Source organism: Mirounga leonina, unplaced genomic scaffold, assembly GCF_011800145.1.
Source record: "Mirounga leonina isolate KUSES-001 unplaced genomic scaffold, KU_Mleo_1.0 Mir_127, whole genome shotgun sequence".
Taxonomy (NCBI): domain Eukaryota; kingdom Metazoa; phylum Chordata; class Mammalia; order Carnivora; family Phocidae; genus Mirounga; species Mirounga leonina.
Window position 1 is genome coordinate 13,455,778 of NW_023270316.1, and position 17,515 is coordinate 13,473,292.

At 41.0% G+C, this 17,515-nt stretch overlaps 1 protein-coding gene across 5 annotated transcripts in view; it reads right to left on the reverse strand.

Annotated features, from left to right (window-relative positions):
• Positions 1-4,310: 4,310 nt before the first annotated feature.
• The window catches only part of MBNL2 (muscleblind like splicing regulator 2), a 156,056-nt gene continuing 142,851 nt past the window's right edge, over positions 4,311-17,515 (reverse strand). For all 5 annotated transcript variants that reach the window (XM_035003163.1, XM_035003159.1, XM_035003161.1 and 2 more), the window contains one exon: positions 4,311-7,085. In XM_035003163.1, the coding sequence (XP_034859054.1) occupies positions 7,071-7,085 (15 nt within the window). In that variant the 3' untranslated portion in view covers positions 4,311-7,070. The remainder of the gene's footprint in view (positions 7,086-17,515) is intronic.

Genomic DNA, 17,515 nt, shown 5'->3' on the forward strand with positions numbered 1-17,515 from the left:
TTTGAGATCTATAGAAACCAATCTTAATTCAGCCTCCTATTAGTTGTTGGAGGTGGAATTGTGTCCCTCAGGATGATTTATTGACCTCCCAGCCCCTCATACCTATGAATGTGACCTTATTTGGAAAAAAGGTCTTTATAATTTATAATCAAGTTAAGATGAGGTCATGAGGGTGGGCCCTAATCCCATATGACTGGTAACCTTATAAGAAGATAACTTTAAGACAGAGACACGCAGGGAGAGGGCCACGTGATGACAGAGGTAGAGATTGGAGCGATCAATTGTGGGTCAAGGAACATCAAAGACTGATGGCCACCAGCAGAGGCTAGGAAGAGACACGGAAGGATTCTATCCAGAGTCTCAGAGGGAACGGGGTGCACCTCAATTCCAGACAGCTAGCTTCCAGAACTGTGAGAGAATACATGTCTGTAGTAAGCTACCCTCTATGGGGCTTTGTCATGGTAGCCCGAGGAGACTCATACAGTGGTCTTCATCCTTTCTCTGCTGTCCCCAGCTTTATTCTTCCTTTTCTGCTGCATGGAAAGCTTCTTGAGGGCAGGGATTGGACTTTTGCTCATGTTCACATCCCTTGAGCAGCTTAGCAGTGCTTAGTCAGAGCTCAGTGAGCATTTGTTGAAGTAATTGTAGGCTTCCACAGCAATAATGCGGCTCATTATTTGTGAGTATAAATTCCCTATAATTTGCCTGTCAGCTTTTGACATTAATTGTCATCGAGGAAATAGAAGAGGTGCCTCTAGGTGGCCAAGAGATGTTTGGTTAGAAAGAGGAAATAAATACTTACAGGGAAACACAAGAGCTTATTTTAATATTATTTTAAGAACAGTAACTCCTATTCACCGAGAGTTTGCCACGTGTCGGGCTCAGTTCTGTGGTCAGTGTATCTTCTTTTATTTAATCCTTATAACATCCTGGTGAGGTAGATCCTATTGTCAGCTCCAGCTTCCTGACGAAAAACACTGAAGCTTAGAAGCTGCAGAAAGCAGAGTGGAGAGTCCAGTCCGACTGGAAACTTTGCTCTTGACCAAATAAATGACTGTTGTGAAGTGCAGACCCTGCTCTTCCCTTTCTGCAGAAGCGAAAAAGCTTCAGTTCTATGTTTATGGCTGATAATGTGGTAGGCGGCTCTCCCTGTAACCGTGTGCCATGTGTGTGTCTGAGAGTGCTGAACAGATATTTAATCTGTAGTGTGTTTGTTATTTCTGTGTATATCCTATCAGTTTGCTCGGACCTAGGCGGAGCAGAGGAAGCAGGTCTTTCCTAAGCTGCCATGCTACTTGGAGCGTACTTTTCTCCCTGTCGAAAACCCAGGTTTTAAGTGAGTGGCTTCCCAGCTCTGCACTGCAGAGCCTATTGGAAGCTGCAGCTCAGGAGCCGAGAGCCCCCAACAATTCGGGCACTTACCTCCTGTTTCGCCAGTGTGCTTCTGTGGGGTAACCTCTATTTGAAGGAGGGCTTCTCTAGCCAAGGAGAGTTAGTAAACTTCCCTAATTTAGACTATTTTAGTTTACACATGAAGACTGATAAATAAACTTCTTCCTGTGTTTATATAAACCAAAGCCCTGGGAAAACCCCAGTCAAGTTATCAGAGAAAGGAACGCCACCAAAACCTAACATGGCGGACTCTCTGGACACAGTTGGATTTTAGAGCTTATGTGACCCATGTGTGATCTTTATCCAGAAATCCTTTCTTTCCAGGGGCTGCTTCATCATGACTTAATGGCATGTCCTTATTGAGAAAATCACAATGGCTTTTGTTATTTTTGATTTCAAGAGAACCATATGGAAGCTTGATGAAAAAAAGAAACACAAAACAAAAAACGATAACACTGGAGAGATGATACAGTGTAAGCTTCCTTCCAGTCCCCTCTGGTCTTAATATAAAGAATTGGGCTCCATCCTAAATCTAGAACTTTGCAGCCATAGCTTCAAAACATTTCATAAATCATATTTTTGTGATAGGGAAGAACCTAGTAATGGGTTCTTATTATAGCTTTACCTTAAACCTGGATGGATGCTTTACTCTGAATTCTTTTCTGAAATTTTGACTCGGAGGATGCTACAAATACAGCTCGTGGCAACCTGAATTAAGACAAACCGGGGTTTCAGAGTTCTGCCACTCTTCTAAGTCATCTTGGAAGAGTTACTTAATTTTTATGAGTCTTGGTTTCTCGTCTGCTTGATGGGTATAATAGATCCCCCATAATGCTAAGGATTATGTCAAGTGTATATGAACCAAACAAAGTTACTGTCTGGTCATACCCTATCATGAAAACGTCTAGATGGGTTTTCACCAAATTTGGAGGGGCTATCTTAAGGGTTTGATTAAAATACAGGCCAAGTAGCACATAGGACATTTACTTTGTGGGAGAGGGTGGTGGCTAAAGGGACGCCTCCAATGGGTGGGCAGTTGTTTTTCAAAATAGCTGAATGAGAGGGAGATGCAGTTGGAACGAGCCAGGCCAAGGTTTTTGGTCATTCTGTGGGCAGACCCTGAAAGGTAGTGTTGATCCAGAATGAGGCTACTTCTCACAGCAGAATCTCTGTATGCCTTGAGTAGGAATCTTTGTAGTAGTTAGAATTTACTTATCAGTTATTAGTAATTCTCGTCAATGACACAGGATGGGCTTGTTGAAAGCCTCTACAGACCGTTTAGCTTAGGACTTGGCACATAAGTGGGTCCCCGGTGAATATTCTCAATTGCACCCTGTCCTCATTCCTGCCATCCAGCTCCCCCACCAAGAGCATGTAGGGAAATCATTATTATGTTTCATTTTGTATAAATCATACTTAGTCATAGTGACTCAGTCATTTCTGTGGAGATGGAACAGTCCAACAGCAATAAAAGCCTAGTATTTTAGATATACTAGGATGTTTTTTGGGGGAAGAAATCATTCTTTAGCAAGGCAGGATTTTATTCCCACAAATATTAGAATATTGAACTATGTTTTTGTTTGCCTGGCTGCCCTAAAATCTTTAAACTGTTGCAAAAGAACTCGGATTAATAATGAGAGAGTATATTTCTGGGTTTGAAGCATTATTTTTAATTTGGGCCCCCCAAATTGACATAACCCTTCTCTATTGGCAGGTAATTGTAGAATAATTGATATTTTATATTTAACTATTTTCTATGCGGAAGAGGCAAACTAGTTTTACTCTCTCGGGTTTAAGTTTCACTTTCGATTTTAATGTGGTTCCATGGAAAGTCAGTCTACTGATTGAAATGACACTTCATAAAACCAGGTGTGAAAATTTTAAGTACAGTTGGTCTTAGATCTTTCCCTTAAGATAACAACTTGTTCCCCAAAGTTGATACCTTGAACTTAACAGAGAATGTTTTCTTGTCATGAGCGTCTGATGTGATAGCAGCTTTTCTTCTGCGTTACAGTAAAAACATTGCTCGTCCAGAGAGAGAGCCAGTTTTTCAAACATCCACAAAGATGCGAATCCCGATGGCACAGGTTAAAAATTACAAGCGCCTTTATTATTTAAGCATCTGCCCGATCTGTTGGATGTTGGTACTCTCCCTTGTGACGGGGTATCACAACCACACAGAAGGCTGAGGCTTTAAACCTGCCCTGAAAGAAACCTTCTTGCCCCCCCCCCCCCCGGCCCCGTTCCTGCCTTGGCCTGTACAGGAGGTGATTTCTGCCAACCTCTGCATGACAAGGACCGTTCCAAGCCAACAGCTAATACCCCCCTCCTTCAGAAATACTGTTGGGCCCAATGGGCTGAGGAAGGAGAAAGGAGAGAAGGTGCGCACCACCTCGTGGGGGAAGTCTCTTTGCCGAACACCTGCCCTCAGGTGCCATGCTCAGCTCTTGTCGTCTCCTTAGCCCACCTGGCCATGATCGTCTGCAGGGAACAGGACTCACCATTCTGCCTCTTTCTGCAGCCACAGCTGTGAGCCATGTCGTCCAGTCAGGCTCTGGCCAGAAGCCTGCCCGTCCTGCGGGTTAGTTGGCGCTTTCTTGTCTAAATGAAACGGATATTTTGTTCCCATTTGGTTACTAATGTTCTCTTCATTATCAGGCAGAATCCTGAAGAGGAGGGCCGAGTGGTGGGATTTACCTTTATTTCTAATTTCAGAAGAACTTCTAAAATGATCCCTTTAAATTGCTTTTCTTACTGTTAAAAAGCCAAACCTAAAAGCAAAACCCATCAGTCTCCCATTTGAAGACCAGAGCTTGCTCTCCTTTGAAGTCACCAAAGGTTTTCTACGCGAATGTGAAGACTGTTTCGTTCGGCTGATTATCCATCCGTCTCCACACAAAAAGGAGGAAGACTAGAAATCCTTTTAAATGCTTCTTTTATTTCATTGGTTGTACATTGGGTGAGTGAACTGAATATTACAACCAAAACATAGAGTTGATACAAATTAGACTCCTGTTTACACTGTAAGGTAATGAATGAGGGAATTCTTTAAGTGTTACAGAAAGATTTAGTAGAAATGTTACCAGTGGTATGGCTGAAAGAATATTTCTGTGAAGTGCTGTTATATCCTGAAAACCAAGAGTGAAATGTAGTTCCCACACAAGTGGCGAGTTCATCTCTTAACTACAGTATTTGTTGAATTGCTATCTTCATGTCTTGGATACTGGTGATTTTATTTTTGTAATTAAACAAAGCATTTAAGATTTATTCATCATAGTCAGACTTCTGAATATAAACAAACTTTTGGCAAATAATATTTATACAGAAAAATAGTTTTAGATCCTCTCAAATCCCAGAATTATTCTATAAAATTACATTATAAATAAATAAAAAGCAAAATCTGTTGTACATATATTTGTACATCTATGCATTTGCCTTGCCTCCTCCTTATTGTAAATGGCATATTTATGACTCTTTGCATATTATAATCACAATTCTGGAAAATGGATATCATAGTAAAAATACAGTCTTCTATATTTGTCTGGGGATACAGGTGATGTTTCTGATGCTCCCATTATTAAAGGGCTGAAAATAGCTGTGTGCTAATAATTTTAAAAATCAAAATCATGAAACAAAAGAAAGACACCGTGACAACAATTAGTCTACAAAAATATTTCAGTGATTCCTGTAATTTATCTTTTAGTAATGTATACTATGTTTTCAATGAGTTTAAGTGAAATAACAAAGAAAGAAAAAAGAGGAAAACAAGTTTGAATGTTTTAGGTAAGTTGTAGCGTAACTACATTGTTATAGTTGAGAAAATTACAAAGATCAATAATACATAAAGATGAAACTACCAAAGAAATACAAATTAGATACAATACTTTCCCACAAATTAAAACAAATGCCACGATACAAGCACGATGTAAGATCACACTTAGAATGTGATTTTCTTTCGATGGGGTTATCAAATCTACAATATAAGATGGTCATTAGACATCGACTGACATGAATTAAAATGGTGGATTTCTTTTTTTTCTCCAACAAAAATGATATGGTTGGTGCATCTAGTTTTCAGAACAGGCGGTGATGCCAAAATTTAAAATATTTTACATTCAATCTCAAAAGTCAAAATACTTCAATCACTAGTATGTTCACAAAGAAAATGGATGTTTTAAACAATTACACATAATATTCATTTATAACAGCTGTTTTGTTTTTTAAACAATAATTTAAAAACTATGTAGGTACTGTATAGGCTATGTGCAACATATAAAATGTGAAATATGAAATATTTGGTACGATAGTGCTTAAAATAAACTTTAAAACAAACTTTCTGAACAAAATTTAATTGTATCGCTATTACCTTGAAGATCAACCAAGTATTTAAAAAAGTAAACAACATTAAAATATGTTTCATCCATATATAGTATATATATGTATGTGTATATATAATATGTATGTACTTGTATTAAAGTTTTTTATACTTTTGAGACATAAAATATGCTTTAAGGTGAAAGAATTAAAAGAACTTTTTTTTCCATGCTGTAGTCAGTTACAACCCTTTAATCCAACTTTTGAAATGCAAAACAGTAATGGATTTTTTAAAAAGTGAAACTATCTACTTTTTGTTTACATAGTAATTTAGATTAAAGTCACAGTCAAATTTTCAGTGACTAAACTCAAACTTACTTAAATTAGAATATTATACAGATCTCCTCACCTACAGCTTCGTTGTTTGACTAGGTTTTTAGTTTCGAAGTTATTCTGTAACAGGCAACCGGATGGTGAGTTAGTTTTTCCAACTAATCCCTTAGATTAGACTGTTGGCATGGGCCTCGTTCTTGTCAAGCTGGATGAAGTCTGGCAAAATCTAGGCACTTCTACAAAGTCTCTCTTATAAAACAACTTTAAAAATATACTTGTAAAATAATACCTTCAAGACTTTGTTTGGTGGGGTATGAAGTTCATACCGTGCAAAGTTTCTTTTTCAATCTAGTTAATGTTATTCTAGAATCACACGATTCAATGCGGCATCTCCGGGCAAACCAAATACCACACTGTGATGTGTCCCCCATACTTGTGCTTGAATTTCCATTCAAATTTTAGACCTGAAGGACAGGCGTCAGTTTTACTTCACTTCTCACCTTTGCTGCAGCATTCATGTTGTGAAGAAGCGAAACACATGCTTTGATCCGGTGGGTAAAGGAAATGACAGTAACTGGCGTTAGAATCGAACCTGCCCTCGGAACAGATTTCTTAACTAATGCTAATTGTTTATTGCTAACTTGGAAATATTCGCAATCGAAATGAGTACGTTGGTTGGGCTTTTCTGCATCAGCTATAGTTATGGAGATAAGACAATATTCCTAGGACAGAAACTATGTTTAGAAACCCTTGAAAAGTAAACTTTATCCTTTATGTCTTTAAACGTCACAGCTGGTCGCAGGTAGTTAACTATCTTAGGTTGGAATATACTAAGCATACCATATTTAATACTCATATATGATATAGCAGCACTAGCTTCTTACAGTTGTGGTCTGTCCGGAAGAACTAATTCTTTATTTAGCATGCAGTTTGTGGCAATTCTATTGAGGAGGAAACAGGATAGTATGTACAGTAACAATGTTTAGTTATTCTCAATGCAGATTCTTGGCATTCCATTCCGTGTCTGCTGATTATTTCAGAATTATCTGTTAAAGAAAAAGACAAGCGTGCTTTAGACATCCTTCTGTGAGGGAAAATAACGAGTTTAAGTTCTACTCTTTGCAAATAGGAGTTTCCTTCAATTTCTCATTTTGATATATTTTCATCTTTTGAGGCAATCGTAATTTTGAGCAATCCCCACCCTTCATGCCGAAAAACTTTACACATCAGCTCTCCTGCCTTGTAGCTGCTGTAACAAATGGTGATTCGAATGCACACGATTGTATTTTCTGTGAAACTCTGACAGCGTGTATGTGGGCATGCAGTGTGCTTAGGCCTTGATCTCCTTTTCTAGTTTCTGCTTCATGTCTCTTTCTGATATGTTCCCATTATCATCCAATTAATATTTGCTAAGGTGATCAGGGAGTCTAATCAGAGAATTAGTTTGTACAGGGAAAGTTGTGGGAAAAGTTTAAATATATTTTAAAATGTATAATAAGTTAAGTGTTATTTATTTGTTAACTTGCATATAACATTCAGAGATGTGTTCCCATCAAAAGTAATTTTGTTCCCAAGGTATAATAACCACCAGTTTCAAATTCAGGGAACGTCAAAGGGAAAAAGGGGCAACATTCTAATAAAGCAGTTACAACATTCTAAATAAATCCAAAAGCACAGACAAAGCTAAACTATCAAATGCAAATCGTGATCCCAGGAGCCTGATTTCCAAGTTCATTTCCAACTCCATACCTTTGCAAAAGACAGGGAGTTTGCCCTGTGTGACCCAGTCCTCTAAATGACAAGCTTTTAAAAAGCCAACCTTTTAACAAGTTCTAACAAAAATATTCTTTGTTCAATGCTTCATCCAAACTTTGTGCAATTAATGAAATATTTACTCATTAAACTGCCGAGAGTCTATGTTTAGGAAAAAAAAAACAGTGAAAATTCTTTATGATCAAGCTAATATTCCTGCACACTGGGATCCAATTCCTAATAAAAGCCTCATTTCTATGTATAATTTCTCATCCCATTATGTTAGAATTCACGTATGTGGATACTTTTCCTTTTAAGTGGGTGCTCCTGCAGTTTGCAAAGAACAGCTTTAGTATATACTCAAATAGTACCAACTCAAATAATTCCTCCCATGAAATAAATAGGAATATCCTTTAATTTACTGGAATGTACAGATTTATATGGAAGTGATAAAAGTAGAGGAAGAACTCATTTATATTAAATATTTATACTAAATGGAAACTCAAAACTTCAAAGTTCCTGAGAATTTAAAATTAATTGGGAAAAATTGCATTGTCTCATATAATGATAGACAAATAAAAATGAGATGTAATGATTTGATATGTAAATATTATCACAGTATCTTGGAGTAGCCACTGCCAATTGCCAATATCAAATTCGTCAGATGGTTCTATTATAACTTCACTTTTGGGTTCAGATATTTGATTATTAAATAGGAATTATTCTATTTCATCCCTTAGCTTCAATTCAATACTATCTGTAAGGTTTCCAAATTAAGAACATGCCCCGGGACATCAAATTGTGTCTTTTTCTCTTTCTTCTTTCCTTTTACTTTAGCAAGACTCTAAGATATTTATGGCACAAAATCTTGCAAATTCTTAAATAATATATATTTTGGAATATATTCACATCCTTGCTTAGTAAGTGACACTAAACTGCCATATAGAATGATATTCTTAAGCACCCGGAAAGAAAAGTATTCTACAGAAAGCCTAGCAACGGGCTATTATAGAAATTAGTTACAGCAATGCTTTGGACTCATACCTAACAGAGAGACATGTCCAACCACCTGGGTTTAAGTGAATGGTAAATTAACCTTGGACTTCACTCGGAGCATTACCTGGACTCACCCAGCTTGTCCTTCCCCTCTGCCCCAGCCTACATCGGATACATTATATGGATAAAGACCAAACACAAATAGCCGATACGTTATCAAGCTGTCTGCTATTACAGTGGCCTGGTGTCCAGGCCAGGAAACTCTGGCTCTACCCTGGTCTCTATCCTCGGCTACCTTATGGACTAACCTCTGCGGTGTTAAAAAAAAAAAAAAAAAAAAAAAAAAGAATTACTCTCCTGGAAGCTGCAAGCTTCAAGAGGTCCAAGAGATTTGATTTTAGAAGGTAAGAAAGCTGTGAGTGTTTCATTTTTTGGGTGGTAGCATTTTTCAGGAAAACATAATTTGATTATTAATTTTTTTTTCTGAGAAATAGAGCTCGCTGGTACAATCTGAATTAAGTGTTCTCTGCGGGGCGGGCGGAGACAGAGTCTGGAAATATAGACATGACTCCAGATGAGAAGCAGCTACCCTATGAGTGTCTCTGAAATGACCTGCGGCCCATGTGCTTGCTGTTTCTGATGTCAGGAGACTAGTGTGACGTGAGACACTACAGGCCGGAGGGCCCACGGGGGGACAGGGCAGTTTCCAGCTGGGGGATAGCCCTGGAGGGAAGAGAAGAGCGGGGGGGGGGGGGGGGGGAATTAGGTGTACGGGCGGAAGAGTGTAGAGAAGCCATTTCAAGGGAAAGAGGGCTCTTCTGTCTAGTTTTAAATATGGGTTTTCTTTAGTCAGATTATATTTTTAATTTGCACCAAAGAAACATAATTTAAAATCAGATGAATAGGTCCATTTGTGTGCTTCCCTGTTGCCTCTCCAACTTTACATGGATATATGAAATATATTCTATACATAAAAACGTCTTCAATCTCCATTGTAATTTTAATGGGCAGCAGGATCAAAACCTTTAGAGGGTGTCTGAGTATTTCAATATAGGTACGAAACGTGCATTCTTAAAAGAGCAGGCTGGGGGCGCCTGGGTGGCTCAGTCGGCCGAGAGTCCCCTCTTGATTTCGGCTTAGGTCATGATCTCAGGGCTGTGAGATCGAGCCCTGCACCCGGCGTGGAGCCTGCTTAAGATTCTCTCTCTCTCCCCCTCTCCCTCTGCCCCTCCCTGCCTGTGCTGTCTTTATATGTGGCCCTGAAACATGGGCTATGAATCTGATATTGACAAGTCCTGATCCTGAGCCTGTCCATTTTAAAGTACAGTTAATTAAATCACAGTTCACCAAAGTGACCTCGACAGACCGGCTGATTGGCATCCTTCCTGCCCTGTGCTCACCAAAACTGAGACCAAAGTTCCTTTCTCAGCCTCCAGGCCCTGCAGCCTGTGTTTTCTTGGAAGGGGCAATGGAAAATTCTCCTGGGGTCTGCCAGAGCGAGTGTAAGTCAGAGAGATGGCTACCACGTTGGGTCCCCCAGAAATCCCCTCTCTGAAGCCTCATTGTGGGTTTTGTTTTAATTTCAATAGATGCCCCCTTGATTTTCCAGGGGGCTGTGAGTGGTTTTTGCCAGAACCCTGAGAGCTAGGTTAGTATTGCCAGTCATACTGTTGTAGACATAGAGAAGGCAGCGCAAGTTTGCACGACGTCAAAGTGCTTGTGCAAGCCAGTGTGAGTTAGGGATGTTAGCTCACTCCTCCTGCTGGCATGGAGTCCCCTCCAGGGTGTAGTGACAGTCTGCACTGACCAGGGGAAACAGTGGTTCCGAAGGCTCTACCTCTCACGGCGCCAGTGGAGATCAGTGCTCAGAACCGCCGTGGGAGCCTGGGAACCAGGGAGAGGGGCGGCCATGGGGCGGGGTCCAGAGCAAACCGCGAGCAGCGACTGTGCCAATGGGTAGAAACCACGGAGGGACCGTGGGGCTGAAGGCCTTGCCTGCGTGACAACCACACCCTACCCCGGGGCCTCCTCCAGACGGATGTCGCACACACGTCTGCTCAGGGCGGTGGAAGCCCCTCCCCAGTCACAGGTCCAATGTTCCAGCTTCTGAGGACCCTGGCACCATATATGACAGGGCAAAAATCAAATGTATTGAACAGGATGTACTTCTGTTCATCTTTCTGACAGACTCGCCTCTTAAATTTAAGGATCTTCTCATATAAGGAGAACCATGATGAACAAGGGGGATAAACGGCTAACATAAGATTTTAGTCAATCGGGTATGGTAAATCAAAATTCTGAACTTTGGAAAGGATTACTTTTCATTCCTGTCTCGACTAAAAGGAGAACACACAAAAAATGGGACTAGCTGATGCCCACGAAATCGGCAATTCTATTTTTAAAACAAAGACAGGCTTGAGCTCAAAGCACTAGTGCATGCGTGAATCTTCGGTGGACCCTCTGGTCGGAACAAGAGTATCTGTGATGCAAAAATGTAAGTTGGCTGCAGTGGAATCTACATGTTAATTAGCATGTCCTTCAGGTGGTCGGATCTCAGAATCGGCCGATTCTGCTTCATCCTTAAATTGTTCCCATATGAACCCAGTACACAAGTAGCCTAATATTTATTTACTGTAGACAAAGCGTGAATGGCCCCAAGGAGCATCAGATGGGTTGCTTTCCCATGAAATGTGTGGGTGGGCGGTCATTTAATAATCTCTGCGTCCTTGGTGAAGTGCCTACCACTGACTCGTGGTGCAATGGCGGTCAAGTTTATTAAAAAGAAGACTGGGTCCCTGTATGGTAAACCTACGGACTGGGGGGCCCCAGCAGTGAGTGGGTCAGGTAGGGAGCGTGGCAGATGGAAGGCCCCGTGCCTACAAGGAATGGAGGAGCAGCTAATCAGCTCCAGCCAGTTGTTATGTGCAGAAACCCGCTCGACCTTACACTGCTTGACCTTTCCATTTTCCAAAAGAAGCTGGAAATTCAGCAACTAATTCTCATTACAGAAAATAACTGTGTGGTCCAAATATCTCTTTAGGCTGTGTCCTCTTTGAGCCTTACCTACTGGGAGGAGCTACCCACTAAGCCTGGATCGCTAGCTTCCTGAGCCCGGCAGAGGCCAAGGCTGTAGGCAACACAGAGGGAGCCAGCAGTCACTGCTGCTGGGCGGGATTGGGGGAGGAGGTCTAATGGGGAGTTAATCCTGCAACTTGCACACATCGCACTTTCACCCAAAGGAACAGGGTACTTGACCAACAGGCTCCCTCTAAGAAAAAACTCCTGTCCCTCCCTTTACTGATTCATTAAATATGAAATACCCACATTGCCTTGTCTCTTCCAAGATGATGATAGATTTTGGCTGAGCCATCTATACGCCCTGACCCTTGCTGGACACTTGAAAAAGAACTGACTAGAGTGAGAAATGCACTTGGTTGAAAGCCAGACAGTCTGTGCAGAGGCTGAAACACTGAACTTGAGTGCGTCAGCACCATCAACTCAACCGCTGAACTGACTCGCCCTCGTGCCAGATGGGGTCAAAGAAGACAAGTCAACATAGCATTTCTCCCGGGCTTCAGAGGCACCAAGTATTACCACTTTCTGAGTTTTCTACCTTGTGACGGATATCCAGGAACTGAACATATGAATAATTATGACTTCTAGAAATATTCACACTTTTTATATAAATATGTTCATTACAAAGATTCAGGGACGTCAGAAGAGCTGTCTTTTAAAATATTAGCTCAATATTAAAGTATGCCGGAACGCTTACTGCTTGGCTTAATTGACAGGAAAATCATTTCAGTGAAAAGACCCAACTGTTCCTATGGATCCAAACCACAAAACAATTAGAAGAGAGGAATAAGGTTTGACTTCAGTCCTCCTGCGGAGAGCCATCCAATAGTGTCTTTGTAGTGTGGGGTTTGAAGATGTGGATAAAATAGGCCTTATAAAATATTCGTGTGGTTTTGCCGAAATCTGAAGGCATCTGAATAGCACTCGCAAGGGATCTCAAGTGGACATTTCCAAGCAAGGCTGTTGCATTAACTGGGTCTGTGGCAAAACTGAGTTTTCTAAGAATGAGGCAGTGTTCTATTCACCTTTATATCCCTAATGTCTGGGATAGGGCTGGGCACGTAGGAGGCATTTATTAACTGCTGGGTGCACGGAGGGCTGAGTCAACATTTACTGAGGACTCAAGAGCACAATGCTGGTATTAGCAGGTGGCCAACAGACCACTCACAAGCGAGACATAGAAATGGCGGCAAGGAGAGGAACCCTCTGGACAATAGGTATCTCTGCTGTCTTTCGGGCAAGTTAAGGATTCGGAAATATCCAAGGAAAACAAACAGGCCCCTCCTTCCCCTACTCCCTGTTATAGACAGGTAAGAGGAAAAATCTTCCAGGCTGGGGGAAGAATCACTCACAAATATGGAAACATGGCAGATAAACAAAAATGCCACCTGAAGAAAACTTCTAGACTTGGTTGATTCCTTAGAAGTCTTCTTCCACAGTTAGAAGGCCCTGTTTCCTTGGAATGTAATTTTTAAGAGAATGTTTCACTCTCTCCTCAAACAGAACTAATTATTAATTTTAAAACTGAAAACTGAATGGAATTTCCTAAAACTATGGCCAAGCTAAGGAGGCTTGCCTGTTGCTCGCCATCCCAATAGCTTTTTTTTTTCCTACAGTTATTTTCTTTTTATTCTGTCATGCATGTTTCTCTTCACTGCTATCTCCCGGCACCCCCCCACCCCCCAATCTCTCCACTGCTTAATATTCTCTCCATCTTTTCCTAGTACTCCACACCTCTTCCCTATGGCAGTTGCTACTGTCTGAAATTCCCTGATTTTGTCTGAGAGGCCAAACTTACGAAGCATTTTGATTGAAGTAAACTGTACAAAGGCGGAGGGACGTTTGTAGAGTTTTGGCTACAAAATAATTCTGGACTTCATCACAGTATGGATTACCAAAGCCAAAAGCAAATGTCTTTGGTTTCTGTGAACATAGCATTATCAGAGCAAGTCTAACGATACGTGTTAATAAATGAACACTTTTAGGCACTTTGGCCGATTTCAAGACTATGCGTAAACTTGAAGTGCATAAACAATTCAAAGGTAATGAGCGGTATATAAAAAGACACTTTGGAAAGTAGTTCTATTCATTATCTGGGGGGAGTATTGTTCTGAGAGAAGGCAGCGTCTTATGCCATATTTGCCTTGTTTTCAAAACGGGTTTTTATGAATACAGGAAGAGCACATTTTGGGGTGGTGGGAGAAAATTCTCACACATGACAATGGGTTTCACTCTTGAGAAGGGCAGCCTGAGGCTGGCCCAAACGCCCCCAGTATTTAGCAGACCTTAAAGAGCAGTACAGTCAGGATTATTGTTTCGTCCTCTGTCATCAACGGAAAGTTTACATTCAAAGTTCTAATTCCTTTGTTTTTAATGACATCATTTTGTTGAGGACTCATTTCTAATATCTTCCCATTAGTTGAACAAAAAGATTTTTCAGATATACCCTTCCAATGTATGAAAAACTATCACTTAAAAATATTAATAATTGAGTTTCTGCACAAAAGGCAGTAACGATGGCCTCACTGAAGATTACTGACCAGGGTCTACACTGACAATTTATATTATTCTGGACAAAATAGGTACAGGGAAATTTTTGATTTGAGTAAGACTGCACTCTTCGCATGAGTCCATGTCACACGTGGAAAAATCTAGACTCTTGTGAGAATGGGGTGAGACTTCAGTCACGATTCCCTTCTCTACCCCACACCCAGCCTCAACCAGTCCAATTCCCTGGAGGGAATTCTGAGGAGCATTTCTGCTGCTTTTACAGTGAGACAGGAATCTAGCCCTTAGATTGTCTAAAAATCCGTACATCACCCAAGGGTGATTCTTTCTCTTGTAGGATAATAAATGAGGAAGCAGGAAAAGGCATAGGGGAGACTTTTCATTCCTCGTGCTTCCGCCAGTGCTCTCTAAGTGTTTAAAACAAAAACACATTCAGGAGTGTTGTGTGCTTGTTCAGGAAGAGAGGAGCTATGGGACCGTGTTTGCTCTGCAAGTGCCAGAGGAGGTCAGAACAACAGGAAAACCAAACCAAATCCTAGACTGGAAGGGCCCCTACAACAGCCAGGAAAAAAGGAGGCAGATCAAATATGGCATCCATGGGAAATGGGCAGGAGGGTGGATGAAAGTCCCTGGTTGCCTGGCAGGGACAAGTCCCAGATTTTCTCTTCCTATTCCTGCCCAACGTTCCTGACTCCATACCGTACATCTCATCCCCACCCCACCAAACTTCCCCGGCAAACATCCGAGTCACGGAATTCACGGGGGTGATGGTTCCTCTACTCCGGCAGGTGGAGAAGGTGAAGGACTTTTCCATCACATAGCGGTCCGGGGCTTTGAGTTAGGCATGTGCTTTTGGCCTCTGTCTTGCATCTCAAAGATACAGAAACATCTAGGTACGCGGTATGTGGCCTGTTCCATGCTGTTAATACAGTATTATCCTTGAGCAATGTCGCGAGTGAAGTAAACTCTGATAGGCCAACCCGGAGACCTTACCATCAAGTTCATCACTGTCTCTATAGGAAAATTATTTTGAGTCTTAAACCAAGTGACAAAGGGAATTCTGAATAAACATTTTTAAAATTAGGGCCTGTCTACGTATTAAAGGAGGCTAAATTCCTCTACTGTATCAAGAAACAATAGATAATATTTGGGCCACACTATTTAAGAAAATACTCTAAAACATTATAAGAAAAATTATAAAACATTTCTCTAAAACTATCACATTTAGAATATTTTCCCTGAGATGCGTGGCATGGGAAGCTATCTGGGATTAAATAGGCCACCCACATCGGAGGCTCTTTCACTGAAGGTGACCTCTGGGCATGAAGGTGGAATCCAAGAAAACTTTTTTATACCTTTAAAAAACTTTATGCAGCAATGGAAATGAAAGTTCAAGGGCAGTCATTTATACCTGCTCTTTTCAATATGGGATTTTACTCCCAGTAATAAATTGAGGATTTGGGCCCAGAAAAATCACAGAAACAAGATCCTGTTGGATTCAACATCAAGTCCTCAATCCTGCTCAATACCCTGCTTTTGTATCCACCACCATTATGTCGGACTTAGAATCCTGAGCACATTTTGGCTGTAGTACTCATTTTAACTGTGGAGCAGAATGTATAATTCAGCCTGTTGACAACTGGCTTTTAGGACACTAAAGGCAGGAAAGTAAGTAAATGCGAAGATTCAGCAAAAGGAACAGTGAGATTAGTGTGACACATGAAGCATGTCTCTGTGTGTCGTAATCATCTTGTACATTTTGGGAACCGGTAGGATGACACTGCCATCTAACAACATTTCCAGCAAAATCAGTGGTCTTTTTCTATTTTAGTTCTTTGCCTGTACGTTTGTGTATGTGTATCAGAGAGAGAGAGAGAAAGAGAGAGGTTGGTTAAGAAAACTACTTAATTGTGTGTAAAATCATGGTGCAAAGGAAAAATCAGAGTCCCGGAGTGGAATTTCAGGAGGCTTGTCTGTGCCACCAACAAGCTTGGTGACCCTCTGAGCCTCAGTTTCCTACTTTGCCCGTTACCACACGGACACCTCTGGTGGGGAGCTACACCAGGTTACCATCTGTCTTCCCTAACAACTGCGAGGAGGAGCCAAAATACCATGGTAGAATAGATGGCAAAATGGAGACCCCCCAAATAAAGAAAAAATACAAAGAAAGCACCTATATTCTCTTTTATTTCTTTATTGCTGTCCTCTGTCAAAACTCAGTGGCTAAGACCATCCTTTTGGCATTTCTGCTTTTCGAGATGATCCTTATTAGTTGATCACTTTGACAGGAATTATTTGCATGTTGGTTTACTGCCTGTCTCCCTTATTAGGTTAGACTCAGGAGAACAGGGACTGTTTTGTTCGATTCTGTATTCCCAGAATTCTGAATTACACATAGTAGGTGCTTAATAAATGTCTGTTGAGAAAAGGTATGAAGGTGCGTTGCTGCTGAGTCAACAGTGGGTTTCTGTTATGGCCTGGCATCTCAGGATAGACCCAGCTTCCACCAAGGATGGCTCACTGAGGAAGGATTTGCATTTGCACTCAGGTACCTGCTTTATGAAAACTCTTAAAGGAAAACACAGCAATAAGAGAATTTTAATGTAAAAAGAATAACTCTGTGCTATGGATTTAATAGAAGTACAATCAGACATTTTCTTTCCAATCCTACTCCCTGCTTCTTTGGAGAAATGTCTACTCAGATCTTTTGGCCAATTTAAAAATTGTGGTAAAACAGGCATAGCTTAATATTTGCCCTTTTAACCATTTCTAAATGTATAGTTCAGCGGCGTTAATACACTCGCCCGTGAGCAACCATCACCACCAGCCATCTCCAGAACTCTGCAGCATTCCAAAGCAGACCTCTGTACCCAGTAAACAATAACTCCCTATTCCCCCTTTACCCCAATGCTTATTTCCTGCTTCCCTCTCCTTCCCATGTTTGGCTTCAACACGGGATCCCTGGCTCTCTGTGTCACACCTGAGTCATCAGCAACTTGCTAGGTTCACTTTCTAATTCACTCCCTGCCTTGCTTACAGCCAAACAACTTCCCAGCGGCTCCTTTGAGTTGCCTCCTCCAGGCCACCCCAAACAACCACTCCCAAGTAGTGATGTTCAATTAATCTGAGACTGGTATGAAGGTAA